The 21149-nt window shown below is 41.0% G+C and overlaps 1 protein-coding gene across 1 annotated transcript; it reads left to right on the plus strand.

Moving 5' to 3' along the window:
• Positions 1–9988: 9988 nt before the first annotated feature.
• ZBTB20 (zinc finger and BTB domain containing 20) lies at positions 9989–18515 on the plus strand (the record flags this gene model as incomplete). The annotated part of the gene is made up of 2 exons (XM_080614220.1): positions 9989–11576; positions 16178–18515. 2 exons carry the CDS (start codon positions 9989–9991, stop codon positions 16594–16596), a joined length of 2007 nt encoding a protein of 668 aa, XP_080470346.1. The 3' UTR covers positions 16597–18515.
• Positions 18516–21149: the final 2634 nt, after the last annotated feature.

Consider the following 21149-nt stretch of genomic DNA (forward strand, 5'->3'; position numbering starts at 1 on the left):
AACACTGGAAGGATCTCTGCCTGGCTGGGATGCGCAATATATACTCTATCAATGTGTGACATGTGGTGAAATGCTTCTTCTTGAAAGCCCACAAGAGAGAAGTAGTATAAATTAAGAGTAATCTCACAACAGCTATTTTTGAGTTCTTAACCAGTGAAAATCTAAGTGTAGCAATATTGTGCATCTATTAAAAATCTTGAAAGGCTCTTTATAACTAGATGATAGGAGTGATAACGTGTAATTTATTGATGTTACACGGATAGAGGAGAAACCACAAAGCAGCAATTTTTGTGTGAAAAGGGGGTATGATAGAGGAAATAAAAACAGAGCAAGGGACTTCTCCCCGCAGCTTCATGCCTGTGTGGGCAACCATGTCAACTTGAACAAAAACAAGGGCATATTCTCTGTATTCAAAAGTAAAATGCCCAGATATTCTGTCTAATGTTTTTGGCCGAGTTGAAGGTAGAATGTGCCTGAAGGCAGACCTGAGAAATATCTCTCCTGCACTGTATTGGTATCACCTGTTGGTGTCTGTGTGCTTGTGTATACATCTGATCCCAGGGCCTTTTTTCAAGGAAAAAGCCTTGAAATTGGAACTGACAATGTATATTTAATGCTGCAGATCCATCTGAGGATGTCATGCTACACATGAATGCTATGTTCCTGTTTATAGCTTTAATTTATTAGTTTAAAGCATTCTTCCGTACGTTTCTCTTCCTATCAGAACTAAGTAGGTGATTTTGGAAGTAAGTCTGCTCCCAGGGATTGTGGAGGTCTCACTAAGGACAGAAATTTTCCCTGTGGCCTTCAGCATCATTGACATGAGCGTGTGCTGTTTCCCACTGATATTTAAACTTGACTTATAAGCAGGCCTGAACACATCCCATAAACTCAAAATAAAGAAGCCACAGTCCAAACCAGTATGAATATCTGTCTCAGGATATTTCTAACTTGAAATACTCATCAAAGCACCCAGTTGTACTAGTTAACAATTACCCTTTCACTAATACATAATGAAGATGAATGGAAAAAATAACCAAATAAAATCTAGCATTTTCATGTGATAGCTTTCCTCTTCTCAAGGCTGAGACACAGCCACTGGAAGAGATAAAAGAATCCTTTTCTCAGCCCTGAGGACTGGCATTTACAGGGTTTCGTCCATTCCTTGTTGCTCCCATCATCCAGTAGTTCTGGATGACCATTAAAAGGCCTTTCTCTGGAAATATGGAGGGTGTAAGCAGTGGTCTTCCACAGGCAGTAGGTCTCCCACAAACATCAACCATTTCTGATGCACCCTTTTCCTAACAGACTGCTGCAAACACTCCCTGCAGAGGATTCTGGCTTGAATAGAAACCTTCTAAACAGGTAATTACTTTAAGAGGCTTAATCTATATTTTCCTTTTAACCAAAGCCCACAGGCTTTCAGGCTTACTGTATTTAACCACACTCAAACTGATAAGCTTTTCCTCCTTGTCTTTCAGCCGGGGGGGAAATACGTGACAATACAGGGCAAATGTGAAAGAGTTCATGGAATAGCAATTGTCTCTTTTGAAGACATGTTTTAATATATTTTCACCTATTATCCTTCTAATTCATTCCCCTTCCAGACTCTGCTCCCACCTCCAACCCCAGCCCCTTCTCCTCCCTAAACAACACTTCTGAGAGAGGATATAAGTTCGTACAGCCTACCACAGAGAGATAACCAAATGCAATCCCTGTTCACTTTTGGATATTCAGTCTGAAATGCGTTACTAGTTTTAAACAAAAGCCCTTCAAGCAAGTAAAGGTATTCTTAATGACTATGGCAAGCTTTTGATCAGAACCATAGAATAGCAAGATAAATCACCTTATTTGCCTGTATTTTCCAAAATGTTTGTTCTTTTTTTCTCCAAGAAGCATCCCCCTATTCTATGAGTTGGGAAGTGTGCACACTGTAACTTCACCAGCATCACTGGCCCATCTCACCTCTTCCCTGTCCAGTGGCTCTCCTGTTGCAGGTCTGTCAAGTGCTGTATGCTCGCTGAGTAACAAACCTGGCACTGTGAAGAAAAACTAGCAATAGATGCACCTAGATTTTTAAAGACCCAAACTGCCTTAAACTTACAGCCAGTTAAAACAGTTGGGCCATGCTGGGGCTTGGAAGGATTGTGTGTGAGCTCCCTGGGAACAAGCGAACACGGTTGAAACGGTTTTCATGTAGAACATGAAAATTGTTCCCTGCTGAAGAAGGGAATTAGCACAGCCTCGTTTCTTTTCCTAGGAAATAGTGCCATCATGTGGCTACTTTGTTTTCTCTGTTTCAGATTACAAGAGGGCAGTTGTACAAAGTTTTCTTCATTACATTAAAATGCTGTCTGGTGAGCCTGCCTTTTGCCAATGTAAATAGGTTAAAGCTGGCTAGGGCACAGGAATTAACACCCTTGTGATGATATGACAAGCCTGTTGATATCTCTCTTAATACAGGTGTGACAACAGCTTTGGCTGTTCTTCTGCTAATGCAGTATATGTTGCTTAGAGATGTTGTAGATACCTACAGGAGAAGCATCCTTCCATCAACGCAGTAGTCCACGTTTATACCAGGGGGATCTGATGGCATGGCTGTAGCAGCAGAGGGTCTGCAGACAAGGGCTGAGAGAGAACTGAGAGAAACAGTGTGTATACGTAAGTGCCAGTGTTTACAGTGGAGGTACATTGGACCGTACCCCAAATATGTGTCTGGGCATAAAAATGGCTTTTGAGTATACCTTCTTTACTCTAAAGTATTTTTGGAGTTCCTAGAATAGCAAGAATACAAACTGGAGTGAAAGTGGGAAAAGTAAATGCCCTGGCTAAAAATGGAGTATTTCTTTAACTTAAAAATAACTGCATGTGCTGTAACACTTCGAAGCCCATGGTCACCAGACTGCTATGAACTGGAATTTTTTTATACTTAGTATTTCACAGTTGTAAGTAGGATGTTCACCATAAAGAGGTATAAAGGAATAAGTCACTAGAGTAGTTTGAGAGGAAAGCTTCATTTTTGTAATCCTGGAGAACAAAATTTCAAAATACCTGTGGAGTTAATTCTTGATCTTTCTATAGTGTTCTATATCCAGGCAACACAGAACAACTTGTGAAAATTAACGTGTGCAGTCTTGCTGCTGACTTGGGTGCGTGATGCTCTCCTTGTTCTACAAATGCAGCAAACTAAGGCACAGACATTGCTGCCTGCAGGTTGTAGAGCAAGCAGGATTAGTGCTGATGGACACCTCTCGCAGTCTTTCAGGTGAAACAGAGAAAAGTGATTCACTGACTGCTCCCCAAGTGTGTAGGCTTAAGAGGCTTTTATGCTTGACGTTGGGAATTAATGTCCACTGGATATAGAAGCAATTTTATGTACAGACACCTTTGGTTTAGTCCTCAGCTTTATGTCATCATTAGGTAGATGCTAAAAAGGACAGAGGAAGCCTGTCTCCTGAACAAAGTTTCTTCTTAGGCATCTACTCAGTATGTTTGTTCCTTTGAGAGTAAGGTTGTGTTTATATGTGCATGCATTTCTGTCTTTCAAATGAATGTAGTTATTAGACTATGAAATGTAGAGAAGTTTGACAGCTTTCAGAACGCAACTTCCATAGAGTATAGTACTGACACATTAATAGACGTTGTGCTGGTAAAAATACAGTACTTCCTGTTAAATGTAGACTGCTACATATTTTGATTCTAACAACAATCTGGTAGGGTTAGGGCAATTTGTGTAGTGTCATCTGGTGTTTGTTTTGGATAGATATTATAGAAGAAGATACTGATTTTCAAGATGTTCAAGCAGATGATTGGGTGAAAACTCCAGCAAACCTTTAAAGCAACAGAAAGCAAGGGCTGCTCCTGGTCAGATCTCCTGCTGAGGATACAAATGTTCTTCTGTGTTCCTGAAACTCCATACAAACATTTTCTCTTGCAGGCCTCTGCTCAGAATGAGGCCAAATATACAGGAGAATCAGTCTGAGCAGGATTTGCTATATCAGCCTTTCTAGCATCATAGAGATATACTGAGAAGTCAGCCTCTACCAGGGTTTCAGGATTTTAATTCAAGTCAGTTCCGTCAGTGGAAAAAATGTTGCTCCACTAAATTTGGTCTCAGAGAGTTGGAACCTGATGCAGAACTAATTTTGTGTGTCGAAACACTAGATAAGAATTTTTGCTCTGTTAATCCAAATTTTATTTTAGAGTAACTAACTTGAGAACAACAGAAAATAAAACTTCAGCAGTTGGGATGAATCAGGTTGTCACAGCTGAAGAAAGCATCTCCAATGGTTATGGTACTAAGCTTGGAACAGGAGACAGTAATGTGTGGAATGAGAAAACGGTGTGGAAATTGTGGGGCTATAGTAGCTTTCATATGTTGTGATGGAAATGCTGTATTTTCACTCCAGTGTCATATTTATACAAGAGTTGAGATTTTCATTCCAAGTTGAGGATTCTTTACTGAGATGTGCCTTTCTTAAGGAGAATCTGTAGGATTTTGTTTTGATAACAGTACTTTATTTGCTTGGTTTTATTTATTCTGTAGGTTCTTTAGAAAGTAACATATATGAAGTGTCTCGGGCAACTGTTTAATTCACCTCACTCAGCTAGAGTACTTATCCACTTTAGGGCACTGCATTTTAAATGAAAAAAGGACAAACTGGATAGAAGACAGAAGGAGATAAGAATGAGAAGAGTGCATACAACCAGTGAGGGAGAGTGAGAGACCTGAGTCTATATTTTCTAGGAAAACTAAGGTCTAAAGAAGAAAAGTGAGGCAGTTTCTGATATATAAGATGAAGTGGTTAATAGTTCTCTGTCTCTGCTGGAGGAAAGGACGAGTAATCAGTTTCAAAGTTAAATACTATGAAAACTTTCTTGCTATAAAGATCTTAGACTGTCTGGAGAGAGAGTGGAAACCTCCCACAGTGTTGGTTTTTGCTGGGTTTTGCAAACATATTTAACAAATTTCTGAAGAGGTAGTGTAGGTAAATTGGTTTCACTGTAAGGAAAAGGTACTCCTTTTCCACTAGATGACTGTCTAAAGAACCTAATGCATCCTTGTGATGCAGTCAGGAGACTGGTCATCCAACATTTGGTGCAGAGACTAAATATTAGAGACGTCCAAAATTGCACATAGTAGAGGAAGAGAATAAGTAGATGATAATGCTTGTCTCCAGCAGCAGCAGCAGGTTACTTGGCTTTTGTGGTGCTCCCAGATGCTAATGGCTGGATTATAGATGCATGGAAAAACACCAGTGGGAAGAAAGCCTACCAATCCTAACTTCCACATCTCTGTCTTAGCCCAGGGTGTTCGTCTACCTAAGAAAGTGCTTGTCGTTTGGTGAGGAGAATACCACATTATACAAAATGTAAGGCTTCCGACTTTTGTGCTGTCTCTCAAAGTGTGTATTCCTCTCAATGTGAGGCTTGAGAATCTTGACAGGAAGACAAACTAGGCAACAATATCAAGCTAGTTCTAGATAATCTTGTCCCAAGTATCAGAGAGATAGGTTGCCAAACAGTTTTCTAAATGCTACTGCAGAAAATTGAGGCAAAAATGCAATCTCTCTCACTCTTGGCAAGCCTACCAATTCTCAAGGATAGAAGATAGAGGACAATTATTCTCTTTGCCTCATAAGTATGAAAGTGAGACTAGTTGTTCATGTGAAAGACCACACAGTAAGTTTCCAAAAAGAGCTTGGATTCCAGCGTCCTAGGCAGTTTTGCTTCAGGTGAAGTCTATGCACTGAGCTACTGCCGAGTTTCAGTAACTGTGGTGGTTTCATCACCACTGTGTTTCTAGAAATGGTAGTCATTATTGTGCAATGAGCTTTGAGATACTGTGATTTTAAAGGACACTAGAGGAAATCAAATTCTGCGATATCTTTCCTTTATGAGCATTAAAACTGTAAGCATTGGCTTTGCAGAAAGGGACATCTAGTGGCTGTACAAAAAAAAAACCTTACTAAATACTTTTAATAAAGCCTTATCAAATACTTACATGTCTAACTAAATAAGTCATACATGTGTGACTACTGTATGTCATATCTACTTGTGTATGACCTGCTGTCTTCACTATTTCATACATCTTTGTAGCTCTACATCATGTTTTTTGCTGGGATCGTTCTTTATGTTTCTGGCAAAACGAAAAATCACCTTTCTAGTTTTATGTAGGTCTATGTATGGTAGCTTGGCAAATAGAAAACTGCCTTCAAGCCATGCTTGACGTACTTCACTGCTACACTTCCACATTTTCTATAGTATCTTCCAAGCATCCACTGCCTGCTGTTTCCTTCTCCTATTGTTTTCCCTTTTGGTACTGTATTTGGAGAGGTTGTCATTGTTATTGTCATGGAAAAATCTACTTTCTTTTGAATGCCCATAGCATAAAAGTCAGCAGGAGGGGTGGATGAGATTCAGGGAAACACTAATCTAAGCACTCAGTCATGTATTACACACAAAAGTTTGTTCCTTTCCCATCCACGTTGTGCTCCTTCTTACCAATCGAAGATGAATTCCATGCATGTTTCCGTGAATAGGCTGACAGTTTAATCGGTACATTTGCATATGGGCAAGCGGAGCTTTTTTCAGAGTTGCACAGTAATATGTTTCACCTTTATGCCATGCCAGCTTCAAATTGCATCCCAGGAGGATTGCAAATGTGCATAATCTGTGCAGTTGTCTGAGCTTTTTTTTTTATTTTCTTTTTTTCGTGCTTTTTTCTTCTTTTTTTTTTTTTTTTTTCCTGAACTGGCAAACACCTATTCATTGCCCATCTGGGTAAGAATGGCCTTTGCATTTTCACACCCATTCTTTCCTATATGGTTTGTGAATACCCCTCCAATCAGAACTTGCTTCACAGAAAAGGGACAAAACCATTTTACAGGAGTTTCCCAGAATTAAGTCCATTGGGATCTCTACATCATGTTTACTGGACAAAAAAAGGGGGGGGTACTTAACAAAGACCACTTGATTTTCATAAAAAGGTTCCCACTGTCTTGAATTTAAAAGAGTGGCAGGCCTGAGAAGAGCCTGAGACAGCAGTCTTTTTCCTGAGCCAGGCATTCTGTGCAGTGACGAGTAGGTGAGTGTGCGTGTATGTAGCAGGGTCTCGTGAAGAGCTGACACACTTTCTGACTTGTCCAAGGCTCTAACAGTCTTTGTAGGAATGTAGCGTTTACTTTAGAATCAAACCTGCATTGGCAAGTCCGCCTTTTGTGGGGAGCATCCCCCTGGGACTTTCAGCAGCTTAGATCAGTATACAGTAAGGGACAACCACAAAACTTGGATCTGGACAGTTTCCTGGAGAAAGGGAGAGGAGCTGCATGGAATAGCAGGTTTTGCTACTGACCAATCCCTGGAATTTGTTAAAGTTGCTCTCTTCTGCTGCTGTGGTTTGTGTAGTAGCATCTCAGACGCAGTTGTGGATTATTTGGGTTCCTGGACTTTGGGTAGGCATAGTTTTCAGTGTCGACTGTCAAGGAAGGTGGTCTAGAAGAAATATCCTCAAAATCTGTACTAGCTTTTTTACTGTTACGTGTCTCTTCCCGCCACCCTTCTTGTTTTATCCTTAAGGAGTGAACTTTAGTTGTTTCTCAGTTAAAGAAGTGGTAGTTGTTCCAATTTAATTTGAAGAAATAAAGAAATGAGAAGACATGTTAGAGACAAGTTTGTGTGGAAGGGGAGCCCTAGAGTCAAACCAAGTAATGATCAATACTTTCTGATGGAAAGATTTCCAGCATACTCATAGGCAACTACTGAAAGGGAGATGGAGATAAATGGGTAGCTATGCAGTCATTTGCCATGGCCTACAAGAGGTCTTGAAAAGAGGGGTCATCTATTTATCATTAGTCTTCAATCCTTCTGTTTCCCCACCAGTACAAAGCTTTTACCAAGTTTTCTTCCTTTCAGAACAAGGGTTCTGACTTTCTATGTAAATACGTTTTGAAGCCTCATGTGATCTGACATGTTGGGAAGGCAAGAATCTGGAACTGCCCTAGAAGCCTCTGGAGAATGACTCTGGAAAGAGGGGAATACATCTCTTCTGTACATTATTTTGTGTAATAATAGTTGCAGTGCCCTTGAAGGAAAGTCTCCCAGGTTCTAAGATATTTTCTAGTGCTATGATCAGTCACATCAGAGGAAACCAGCAGAGCTTATGGACAAGACAGATGTAATGCACAACCTCCATGATACTATTAGTAGTTTCGTCCTTGTTCCTGCTATGTGAGCTTCCCCCTAGTGCTCTAATCTCACATGGAAATTAGTACCCTTCTGATACTGGCTGGTTTACATTTTTTAACATCAGACTTCTTCAGATAGCTTGGTCCCATCAGGATTTGCAGTTCCTGACCTTTGTGCTTCCCTTTTATCATTCAGCTGTTTCAGAGGATTAAAATAACCATCTGTGTCCAAGGTGGTTTGTCTTTGAACCACCAGAATAGAGGGTACTTGAGATGTCAGGAATGGATAAATGAGAAGGAAAAGGCAGAGCAGGGAGGATGCCACATTTTCCTGCAAATTGCAGAGAGTATATCTGCGTATGAGATGTGAAGCACCCCTTAGACTGGAGCAGAGGGACACTGTTGGGCTAAAAGGCGTCTAGATTAGACCACTTTAAATGTCATGTATTTGCTCTGTGTATTTCTGTTAAAGCAGATGGTAACAGTAAGCTGGTTTAATTTACTCATGCTTCTCTACCAAATTTTACTTTTGGACTCTCACACATGAGCAAGTAGTTGTGGCAGAGGGGTTATAGCTTTAGTAGGAACATTCAAAACAGGAAGACTGTAATACTAGTGATGATTTTGCATTACTTTTCTCTGCATGCTTTTCTAGGAACCAAGGTGATGCGTGCACTACAAATGCTAAGAGAAAGAAATTATTAGTAATGTTTTATTTGTTTACCACTTAGAGGGCACTTGGTTTTTCATAGTTGAAAGGTCAAACCATAGTTTCTGCCCATCAGAATCTAAAGAGACAAAAAATAAGTAGAGAACATGAAAGGAAATAAAAAAGCATTAAAACCGAAGCAAGCAAGATGGAGATAGGGAAGAGCGGACTGAGAGATTAAGAAGTTACTTTTTAGTCACTTGTAAAAGTCAGTTGTGAAGGTTATGTTGGCTCTGTACGTGAATTGGTTAGGTGCTTTTCTAAACTGTTCTCTATTTAAATTATTCAGGCAAACGAAGACAAAGTCTTCCTTAGAGTAGATGTCTGTAATTTTCCAGTTTCTGTCAAGTAAATAACAGCAGGAGAACATTTGTTTTTATGTGATGGCATTCTGGTGCCAGTCAGAACTGGGGATATGCTAAAACCGAAGCGGACAACTCATGTTAACTTTTTGCTTTGGGTTCTTACAGCGGACTGTTTGTCACTACTGGGTAGCAAATGTTCTAAACCACAACCCCAGACAAAACTGTGCGTGGGATTTTAGGAACATTTGCAGCCTAAATCTTTAACCAGATTTGGATTTTACAAAGTGACTGCCAGTTTTTTAGATACAAGTAACTGTACTATAAAACACAGGCTCCAAATTCCTTGAAATACCAATCTAGATAGAAATCACATTTTCATACACACTCTGCATTAACAGCTTGATCTAAAGGGTCATTAAAGTAAGAATCTGATCTTTTCTGGCATGGGTCCACATCTGAACAACCTAAAATCCGCTTTTAATCTGTGAGCTCAGGCTGTCTCTAGGCTTTTTAAAACCAGATAAACTGGCTTTAAAACTTTTTCCTATTAATTTAGGACTTGAGCTTCTGCAGATGTGTAGCAGAGCTTACTTCCAGCCTTACAAAGATGCTGTCTTCTTATCAGTGCTTTTGTATGTGATTTTTACAGTATAATCTGTTTTGTGTACCCGGTGGGCAGTCACCTTCTCCAGTGCCCTGACGGTGGCTCTGCAGAGGACAAGACTCAGTCTGTTTTGTTTTTGTTTTTTGTCAACTGCTTTGCTCCAGGTAACATCAGTTGCAAGGGGATGACAGAGCGCATTCATAGCATCAACCTTCACAACTTCAGCAATTCTGTGCTCGAGACCCTCAACGAGCAACGCAACCGTGGCCACTTCTGTGACGTGACGGTCCGCATCCACGGGAGCATGCTACGCGCCCACCGTTGTGTGCTGGCGGCTGGCAGCCCCTTCTTCCAGGATAAGCTGCTTCTGGGCTACAGCGACATCGAAATCCCCTCAGTGGTGTCAGTCCAGTCTGTGCAAAAGCTCATTGACTTCATGTACAGCGGGGTGCTGCGGGTCTCACAGTCAGAGGCCCTCCAAATCCTCACAGCTGCCAGCATCCTGCAGATCAAGACTGTGATTGATGAGTGCACAAGGATTGTCTCGCAAAATGTGGGAGAGGTTTACCCGGTCATTCAAGATTCTGGCCAGGAGACACCGAGGGGAACACCCGAATCAGGCACCTCGGGGCAGAGCACCGACACAGAGTCTGGCTACCTGCAGAGCCATTCACAGCACAGTGTGGACAGGATCTATTCAGCCCTTTATGCCTGTTCCATGCAAAATGGGAGTGGGGAGCGCTCCTTTTACAGTGGAGCTGTGGTCAGCCACCATGAAACAGCCCTGGGGCTCCCCAGGGACCATCACATGGAAGACCCCAGCTGGATAACCCGGATCCATGAACGATCGCAACAGATGGAGCGGTACCTCTCCACCACTCCGGAGACCACACACTGCCGCAAGCAACCACGGCCTGTCCGAATTCAAACCCTGATGGGCAACATCCATATTAAGCAGGAGATGGAGGATGACTATGACTACTATGGCCAACAGAGGGTGCAGATCCTTGAGCGCAATGAGTCTGAGGAATGCACTGAGGACACTGACCAAGCAGAAGGCACTGAGAGTGAGCCCAAAGGGGAGAGCTTTGACTCGGGAGTCAGTTCCTCCATTGGCACTGAGCCTGATTCCATGGAGCAGCAGTTTATGGCTGGTCTAGGCCGGGATGGGCAGCAAGAACCTTCTCAAGCAGATCAAAATGACGTCCCTGCTGATGGCACTCAGCCGCAGCAGCAGCAGCAGCATGTAGATGCCAACTCTTCCTCGCCAGAGAGAAGCAATGACGTTGAAATGGACAACAAAGTGCTCACAGTCAATAACAGCACCGAAAAGGGGGCTTTGCAGCCTTCTGTCAACACAACTGTTGCCCAGCCATTGCCAACCACACAGATCTACTTACGCCAGACAGAAACCCTCACCAGCAATCTGAGGATGCCACTGACTCTGACCAGCAACACTCAGGTCATTGGCACAGCTGGCAACACCTACCTGCCTGCCCTTTTCACCACACAGTCTGCTGGCAGTGGACCTAAGCCTTTTCTCTTCAGCCTGCCCCAGCCTTTAGCTGGCCAACAGGCACAGTTCGTAACAGTGTCCCAGCCTGGCCTGTCAACCTTTACTGCCCAGCTGCCAGCCCCACAGCCCTTGGCCCCATCTGCGGGCCACAGCACAGCAGGTGGGCAAGGCGAAAAAAAGCCTTACGAGTGCACTCTCTGTAACAAGACTTTCACCGCCAAACAGAACTACGTCAAGCACATGTTTGTACACACAGGTAAGAGTACGTCCCTTTGGCTTATACATGAAGCCAGAGAAAGTCCTTGACAAACATGGGCTTAGTTTCTGTTTCCCAACAGCCCCTGCACAAACAGGAGGGAGCTGGTATCACTGAACACTTTCCCAGCTTGTTGCATTGAAGTTGAGCCCCTGCAGAAACATATAGGTCCCTTATGGGGCCTAACTGTGCATGGTACAGAAACAAGCTCATTTTACTTGGAGTGAAATGTGTCCTGCACCCATCCGAGGAAATGGTAGAGATTTGTTGTCCCTTGTAAGCTGACCAGGCAGCATTAAGTAGAAATGGCATGAGGAAAAGGTAATTACAAGTCATTCAAGAAAAACTGTATCTGCTAAAAACGGGCACCCCCCTGTAAGTTTTAGTTACAGGAGTTCAAGTGATGGTCATTGGCATGAGTTCAGGGCAAGTTCATTCCTCATGGAATGGCAGCAGTAGTTCCAGGCCTGAGTGTTAGACACACTGCCAGATATTTTCTGTATCTTCTATGTTCCTATAAGAAAGTAAATTAGGAGTTTTTTCAGGAAGTTCCTCTGTACTTCACTGAAGCTGGCTGCTGTAATCCCCTGTGGTAAGTCAGATGCTTCACTAGCTGTGCATACTGAAACATTTAAAAATGTAAGAAGAATTTTAAATAATAAATGTAGAACACAACATCAGGACCCTTTTTGTTTAAAAATGCAACTGCTTTGGTATATGGTCTTTTGAGATGATGTGGGTAGCCATGTTTACTATGAAGCCAAAACTGCCTTTTCTAGTTTTGTCAAGTTACGAGACTTCAAAACAGTGAGATAGATCTATCTTACATGGAGAAGCTATTCTGGGTTCAGGACTAAATTTTGCTTGCTTTAGCCCTCAGCTTATTCTGATGTTGGAGAGAAATTCTAGTTTAGAGAAAGAGTAAATATTTCTCTCACCAAGCGGTGGTTTTGTTAACGTCAGATCCTAAAATAAATGCTGGGTTTGTGATACATGAAGTAGAGCCTGAAGAAATTGCCCAAGGTATGGGAGGAATGTAAGTCATGAGTCCCCATTGTATCCAGTAGATTTCACTTCCATATGCATATGTAAACTTTTAACTTCTATTCACCTGTAATTACCACTTAAATGAAAAATTCCCCTAGGCATCTAAGGCAGACTTGTACATATACATATATGCAGAAAGGTCAGCCTCTCAGCACTGGTACAAAATTTATGACTGCAAGGATCAAGAATGCTGAATCCCAAGATTACCCATTGTGTCTATTTATGTTCTCTATTTTTCTGTTGTGGATGAGTAGCTAAAATACTAGATAGTGTTGTGTTATTCAGAAAAAAAATACCTCTTCTGAACGCAGTCAAATATATCTGCCTGCACGCTTGTTGTAAAAGCTAGAAAGGCTTCTTCACAAAACACTTCACTAAGATTTGGTGCTTTATTTCACCCACCCCAACTGTGCACTGCATTTGATATTTGGAGTCAGATAAAAGTAATATTGGAAGACCTGGCATAAATAGTCCTAGCTGCTGCACATAAAGTCAACCAAGGAAATTGATAGGCACCTCTAATCATTAAATGATACCTTATTTGTGTGGGTCTGAGAATTCCCAAAATAATGAATTGTAGTGGCAAGGAGAGATTCAGGTAAACAAATGATTGCGAAGTTCATTTAGGAATAGACTGGCTTCTGGAGTAGCTGGGAGAATAATTGCACCATAACCAACAGAGAGCAGGGCTTCAGAAAACTCTTTGTAAAATGACCTTTATTATGTACGCCCTCAGAGAAAGGATGTCTGCTACCTTGGCTAGTGCTGAACGGGTTCATCATGAAAACTGAGAGGAGGCAGCTGTCCCCACTGTCAGGGTGACTTTCCTCAGTCCTCTTAAAAGAAGCCTGGCAAAGTGGCTCTGAAGATGATCCCATGGGAAAAGGGAAAGATATGGGAGATGCAAATGTTTGAATTAGTCTTGCTGTTTGGAGGTCTCATACGAGAAGACATGGCAAAGCCTAATCGTAAACCAGAATTCAACAACCTAAAGTCCTCCTCATCTCTATATGTCTTTATGCTTCCCAAACCTACATTCTGATGTAGGTTGCCATGCAATGGAAACCTACCTCCCTTTCTTTTACACAGACACAAACATACTAGAAATGGATATTTTTCCACGTGGCCTGCAGAATGGCTTTAACATATCTCACAGTGTTGTTCTGCAAGACATGCAGTGCTGTGGGAGTACTAGTGCTAGAATGCATGCAGTGCCTGTGTACCATATAAGCCATCATTGCCTTCTCTTACATATCATGCTGTGGTTAATATCCAATAACTGTCCCACATTGCTGTCTAAAGCCAGCCAAATAGGAAATAAAGAACCAAAAGGAGGGATATGCACATTTAATTCACTGAGCAGTTTTTGCTGACTTCAACATGAAGAATCATGGGAATAAATAACCTACAGTGCTCACTTGGGAAGCACATGTATTTGCATACAAAAAGAAGAAAAAGAAAACCTAAAAAGTTTTGAGATTCTTAGGAGAGAAGAAATCCCAGAAAGGTTTGGAGGCTAAGATTAGAAAGCCGGAACCCAGTGTATCTTAGAAACATGTGCAGGCAAAATTGGGGTGTTTTTATAGCATAGTCTTAACAGGGTCTGGAGCAGAGGAGACCAACTTATTGTAAACTCTGGGAAATATATTGCCTCAGGCAAAAATAAGCATTGTAAATATAATCAGTCTCCTGTAAGTTAATCAGATGTTATTATAACTGACACATGATCATTTTCCATATAACATGCATCAAGCATATTGGCCTGTCTACACTCAACACACTACTATGTTCAGCAAAGCCAGCAGGAAAGTAAAGACTTAATGTGTTTTGACCAAGTGTCTTTCACCAAGTAGGGACAAACTCATCACTGGTACAAGGAAGAGCAGCATGTGGATTTCATTCACAGATGTCACCATCATATGTGCAAACTGTGAAATCAAAAGAAACAGAGACTCAGGGGAGATAAAAAAGTAGGTCTTTATCATCCAATACATATTAATGATCTCCTCTTAAAATTGAATATAAGTAATGTATTGTAATCTCACTATATAAAGAGTAAATGGTACATTACCACAGGCGTGTAACAGTCCTTGAAGATAACTCTTCAGGATTTAAAACAGTGTCAGATTGTAAAAAAGGAGGAAGCAGGATGTCTGGGGGCAAAAATAAAGAAAGGATCTGCTAGAGGGAAAATCGCAGAATGACCAAATTAAAATCATTTTTCAGTCAGTGAAACAGGCTCATTTTGATTGTTGCAGAGCTGTGGTACCATCTCTTTCCCTGACAGCTTTGGGGATCATGAATTGCCACACCTGAAATATACCACAAGTGAATCAGAAATCAAACTAAAAAGCAGGTTTTGGTGGGGCACTCAGGGTGTTGGGTATTGTCTACATTATCAGTACAGCAGCATATCAAAATGTTGCCTAATACCATGAACCATGAGGCAGAAGCAGTGCTCTCAGCATAAGGAGGAGTTAAGAGTAGTCTGGACAAACCAATTGCATCAGCTCAGCTAAGGATTTTTTTCGGTTCATCCTTGTAGCCACTGGTTTGTCTGGATGTGATCAGAGTTCACTTACAGAAGTTGCCAGAATCAGTTTTACAACAGCCCTGGGCACACAGGTGGTAGATAATATAAGTATTTTATATCTCTGATTTATCTGACAAGGTGTTTTATTTCATTGGCAGTCAAATCATGTAAGTTTCGTGTCTGTTACCCTGGAAGTTTGTCTATTAAGTTGCCCTTTGCATGGTACTGGCTGGCCTAGGCAATTCTATGTACTGAGGTTGCCTTTTCAGTTACTCTTATGCATGCGTCAGCTATGAGAGTTGACCAGAAAAAGGGGAAACAAAAATGAACCTCTCGTAACACACTGAATTCCTTTGGCAATGTCTAGCATTTCTCTCCTGAGAAATGTAAAGCAATTCGACAAAAACGGTTGTGTTACAGTTCAGTAATCACTAGCTTTGTCCATGTTTTTATTTCGTGCAGGTAGGGAGATGGAGACACTGAAGGCCAGGTTGGACAGAGCCTTGGGCAACATGGTCTAGGGTGAGGTGTCGCTGCCAATGGCATGGGGTTTGGAACTGGATGATCTTAAGGTCCTTTCCAACCCAAACCCTGCTATGATTCTATGACTAAGACTTTCCTAGAAATGTGCATGAGGAGGAGCAACGCAAGATCATAGGCAGGAGAGGCTGTGCCACTGAAGCTGGGAGTAGACGCCAGGACATTTTAACTGTGGTCTTGTCTTTGTCAGTGTCTACTATGTGAACTTGAAGAAATCACCTGAGCTCCTTTTAACTGTATGTGGATTGGAAATACCTTACCATGCTTTGTAAAGCATTTTGAAACCTCTGATTGCAAAAAAAATGTTGTGCATCAGAACACACTTATTAACACTTACTCTTCCTTATTCAGAGCACCTCTCCAAATACCCCTGTGAGACTTGCCGTTAGCTTATTGCGAAGAGTTGTACCAAGCTGGTTTAATTTTATTGTCTCCCTTTGTCTGTTTTTTTTTGTTTCTCTCTCTTGTTGGTAATGAGCAGGTGAGAAACCCCACCAATGCAGCATCTGTTGGCGCTCCTTCTCTTTAAAGGATTACCTAATCAAACACATGGTGACGCACACTGGTGTGAGGGCGTACCAGTGCAGTATCTGCAACAAGCGCTTCACCCAGAAGAGCTCCCTTAATGTGCACATGCGCCTCCACCGTGGGGAGAAGTCCTACGAGTGCTACATCTGCAAGAAGAAGTTCTCCCACAAGACCCTGCTGGAGAGGCATGTGGCTCTGCACAGTGCCACCAATGGCACACCTGGAGCCACCGGCACCGGCGCAAGGGCTGTCCCTGCCGGGGTGGTGGCCTGCACGGAGGGGACCACGTACGTCTGCTCTGTCTGTCCAGCTAAGTTTGACCAAATCGAGCATTTCAACGACCACATGAGGATGCATGTGTCAGACGGATAAGTAGAATCTCTCTCTCTCTCTTTGTTATGAACAAAAAAAAAAAGTAGAAACAACAACAAAAAGCTATGGCACTAGAATTTAAGAAATTATTTTTGTTTCATTTTTACCTTTATTTTCCTCCTTTTTTTTTTTTTTGGGGTTCGTTTCGATTTGTTGTTTTTGTACTACATGAAGAACTGTTTTTTGCCTGCTGGTACATTACATTTCCGGAGGCTGGGAGAGTAAGAATTTTCCCAACCTCCCTTGGATGGTGGCCTTAAGGCCAGGTAGTGCTTCATGAGCTCCACTGGTTGGATCTCTAGCTACTGGCCTCTAAATACAACCCTTCTTTACTACAAAAAAACAAACAAACAAACAAAAAAACCCACAAAAAAATCAAAAAACAGACAGAAAAATAAAAAAAAAAAAATTCTTTTTTCTCACTTGTGAAGAGCACTACAAAAAAAAAAAAGAAGAAACAAAACAAATATATTACAAATCTACAAGGCCTACTGTCGCTATAAGTACACCGCTCGCAGTGTTTCAATGGACATAATTCACAATGCTGACCGCTTTTGGACTTCACAGTATCCAGTTAGAACTGTGGAATATTTTGCTTCTGGTTGAGCAGCAACCAGAGGAAACAAGGCCCTGCTGGTTTCCACCACGTGTCTGCTTTCTCACACACACGCATCCACAAACACACGAAAGGGCTGAGGGGAGTGCAAGGCAGCGTGGCTTGGATAGTGTCGAGTCCCTGCAGGGTGAGGAAAAAGAATCAGAGGTTCCTCCCCGCGATTCTGCTCCATCCCATGCTGTCTGGCGCACCCTCCCCGCTGCTTTTCCCGTACCACCACCACCACCTTATAGCAGAAACCAAGAAGATTCAGACAACGAGCAACGGTGGCTTTTATGTAATTTATTCAGTGTCTTCGCTGAGCCCAGGGCCTCAGCACAATCAAGAGGGACTTTCACAGAAGGCAAAGAGAAACACAGAGGAAAATCAAAGATATCAGAGGTTGCAACCTATGGATCTAGGTACAAGAGAAGGGTTAGTTCCCACAATCTTTGCAAAAAAAAAAAAAAAACAAAAGTTGCATCAGGATTTATTCTTGTGGAAGAAAGAGGAATAGAGGGTGGGTGGGGAGGGGAATAATAATGAAAAAAAAAAAGAGTTCTTGGGACTTTTTTAATTCAAAATTTTATAGAGGGGCAAAAGTGACGTTTACCAGATAGAATGCTGATTTTTTTAATATATTTACAACAGTATTTGTGTAAAAAAAAAAGCAAAAAAAAGTGAGATTGTTAAAAGTAATTTTTCTTTGTTTTCTTTTTTTTTTTGTTTTGCGTACACTGCCACTAATATCTTCTCTTTTATTATATATATGAATCTATATATAAATATATATTTTATTTTAAATTGAGACTGTTAAGGTTAGCTAACCTGCTTCCAGATAGAAGGGGGGAGGGGAGATGATCTTGATTTTTATTTTAAAAAAAAGAGGAAGGTTGTTTCTTAATTTTAATTTTTTTTTCTAGTATTGTTCTCTCTCTCTCTTTTCTAATGGAATCAAGAATTACCTGGGTCGATGAGGGGCTCTGTGAAGTCATCTGTGAGATTATCTACTAGAGTTTGTGCATCCTGCAGTGTCATTTGAACTGCTACTTTGTTTTTGAATTACCTGGTTCTCTTTTTGGCTCTTACCAAGGTTCTGTTGTTTCTTCCTTTGGTTCCATCTCAGAATTTATTTCTGCTGAAGGGCAGTTCCTTTTGAGAAAGAGATTTTTCTAGCAATGTTCCTATGGTTTTAGGGATGGTAGAATCTGTTGTCTTTTCTTTCTTCTTCTTTGAAAAAGTAATGAAGGTTTTGAAGGTGTGTAATAACGAGGAATTCCCTTCTTTTTGGTCACTGGACAAGAATTAATCTGCTGTATTGTTTTCTCATCCCTGCCTTGCTCGCTAGAGAGCTTCCATATTTGTGTGGGAATCTGATCCTGCCCCTGGTAATTTGTGCTGATGCCAAAATAACTTCAAATGTTACCATTGCAAATAATCTTCCCTTCTTCATTTGCAAAAACATGTAACTGAAGGGCCACATCCCACATTCTCTGCATATGCAAAGCTATGCAAGGAATGTAGGATCAGTGTGAAAGATTGATTCCTGATCTGCATATATATGTTCGTGGTTTGTATTTTGTTTTATTGTGTTTGGGCTGGTGTTCTCCCTGGTCGTCTTCTGTGTATCTGTGTAAGAATTTTCCCCCCAAAGCCAACTCCCAAAGTACGTGGGTCCTTAGTTCAGTTGGATCAGTGTCTGACACTGTCATCTTTGTCTTGCTTGAAATCTAGCTAGGACTTGCACCAGCTGCACTCTGGACTTTATATTTTAGGCAGAGAAGAAGCACCTAACAAAAATATGCAAAAAGAAAAAAAAGAATTGCTAGTTTAGCTCTTACTTGTGTCTATATTTAAATTAAGCTTTCTTAAGTTTACAAAACTTTTGCTTGTGAACACTGAGCATTTCACGTGAGACATTCTTTTATGCTGGACAACTTTCTAACTCTTGACTTGATAGATTTCCACACACAACTTTGTGTGTTCTTTACACCTGCGGCTTCTGTATCGGATGTCTGTGATTCAACACAGATAACCTCATGCTATGTTCTGCGCCTGTTCCATTACTGATTTATCTTGGGGAGAAAAAACCCCTGACAGGTGGTTTAGTGTTAGAATATTTCTGTACTCTGCAATGTATTTTTCAGCAGATCTTTAATGAGGAAGCCCTGATTCTCAGCTGCAGTAGGCAGCATAAGGAGACTTTGAGGTGAGTGCCAGAGCAAATAAATAAGTCTCTTATATGATAACATCTGGTTTTTGTTACCAGTTTGTTTGGGTAGTTCAAGGGGGCTGGAGAAGGAGCACAAGTTAGTTAACAAATGTTGTTTCATAACCCTGTTTGGTAAAAACAATGCTGGGATGTAAATGAAGAGGTGAAAAGACAAAGCCAAAGACACATAGATGGAGAGCTGACATCTGAGATGTAAAGACACACTAAATCTGTACAGAAAATAAAGGTTCTAGAGACAAGGGTGTAGAAGAAAATGGGGAAGGTCAACCTGTACTAAAGGATTGAAGGTCTTTCTCTGGGGAAATGAGTTTTTTCCTGAGATCTTTATGACTGAAGAGTTTGGTGTTCTCCCGTATAAGGAATTAATGAAGAATTTTACCCAGCTTAAGTATCTGTAGCTGCTCATTTGTCATCTGAGGTCTGGGAAAAAGCTGTTTAATTCACCATTGTTGAATCTGGTGAACTATAGTCAAGATGTAGCATATTCTGGAATATGGTTCTGATACCAGAAGAGATATGCCAATACACAGGAAATAAGAATCAGGGTTTACATCCAACAAAATCCAAACACTGTGGTGTTTAGAGAGAAAAAAACTGTCTAAATTTTAATTTCTCAATTTCCAACCTTCCCTAAATCAAAGAAGCATCTTTTTTGAAATGCAAATTTATCATGGGGCCTAACAAATTTGAAGTGAATTAAGGATCAGTTGTGAATAAATGAATGAAGGGGGCCAATTAAAAAAAATAAACTTATTAAATTAAAGCAAAGGCATATTAGATTGAATTCTAAATGACTTCTCGAAGAATTTAGGCCAAGGTCTTCACAAATGGCAGCCTGAAATGTAAACTGATTTTGTTGAACTTCCAGGCTCAAAAATTAGTGGCTCGATTTTGTGAAACGTGGAGCAGCTTGCAAAATGACTGCGAATGTATCTGAAAGTGCTTATCAGATCACTTATTTAAATGCCCTTCTGTGAACTTAGGAGCTCAAACATAGACCCTTTATCTTTTGAAATGTGAAATTCTTTTTAATAATGCTTCCTCCCATCTATAAATGTTTAAATATTTATTTACTACTTTGAAACTACAGTATCTGAATGTTACAGGTATCTTCAAGCTTCATGTATTGATACAGTATTCCTTAGCAGAAAGAATACCTGTGCTACACTAGCAGTCACAATGATCTACAGACTGGTGTGTCAGTGTTTTAACACATCCATGCTTGAAAGGCTTCCTTCAAAACACCTGATAAAATGATACAGATGAGAAAAAGCAGACTGTAGCACACATCCTTCTGACAGAGCATGCAACATCCTGCATTCCTTGAACCTGATTCTCACTTTCCCTAAGCTCTCTTTATATTGCTTCTGCAATGGAGAAGGATAGAATGTTAATTCAAGCATACAAATCAAGACCTCTCTGCAAGGCCAAAGTGCAATAAGGTAAGCCTTAGAGTAGATGAGAGGTGAGTGCCTTCTCTTACTGCTGCTGAGGCTGATGAAGTCAATTGAAAATGTAGGATTGTCCAGAGCAGATCTACCCTGTGGTTCACCTTGCCCAGTATTCCGTCTATGACGTGGCCAGTTATAGATGGTTTGGATGAAGATGAAGGACCCATGCTGGATAATTACAAAGTAATAATCCTAAGAGAGATTTATTATAATTCCTTATTAGCTATGTATCTGCTTATAACCTAAAGACATAATAATTTATGGCCTTAACTTT

The sequence above is a fragment of the Psittacula echo genome (genome assembly GCF_963264785.1).
Source record: "Psittacula echo genome assembly, chromosome: 3".
Classification (NCBI taxonomy): domain Eukaryota; kingdom Metazoa; phylum Chordata; class Aves; order Psittaciformes; family Psittacidae; genus Psittacula; species Psittacula echo.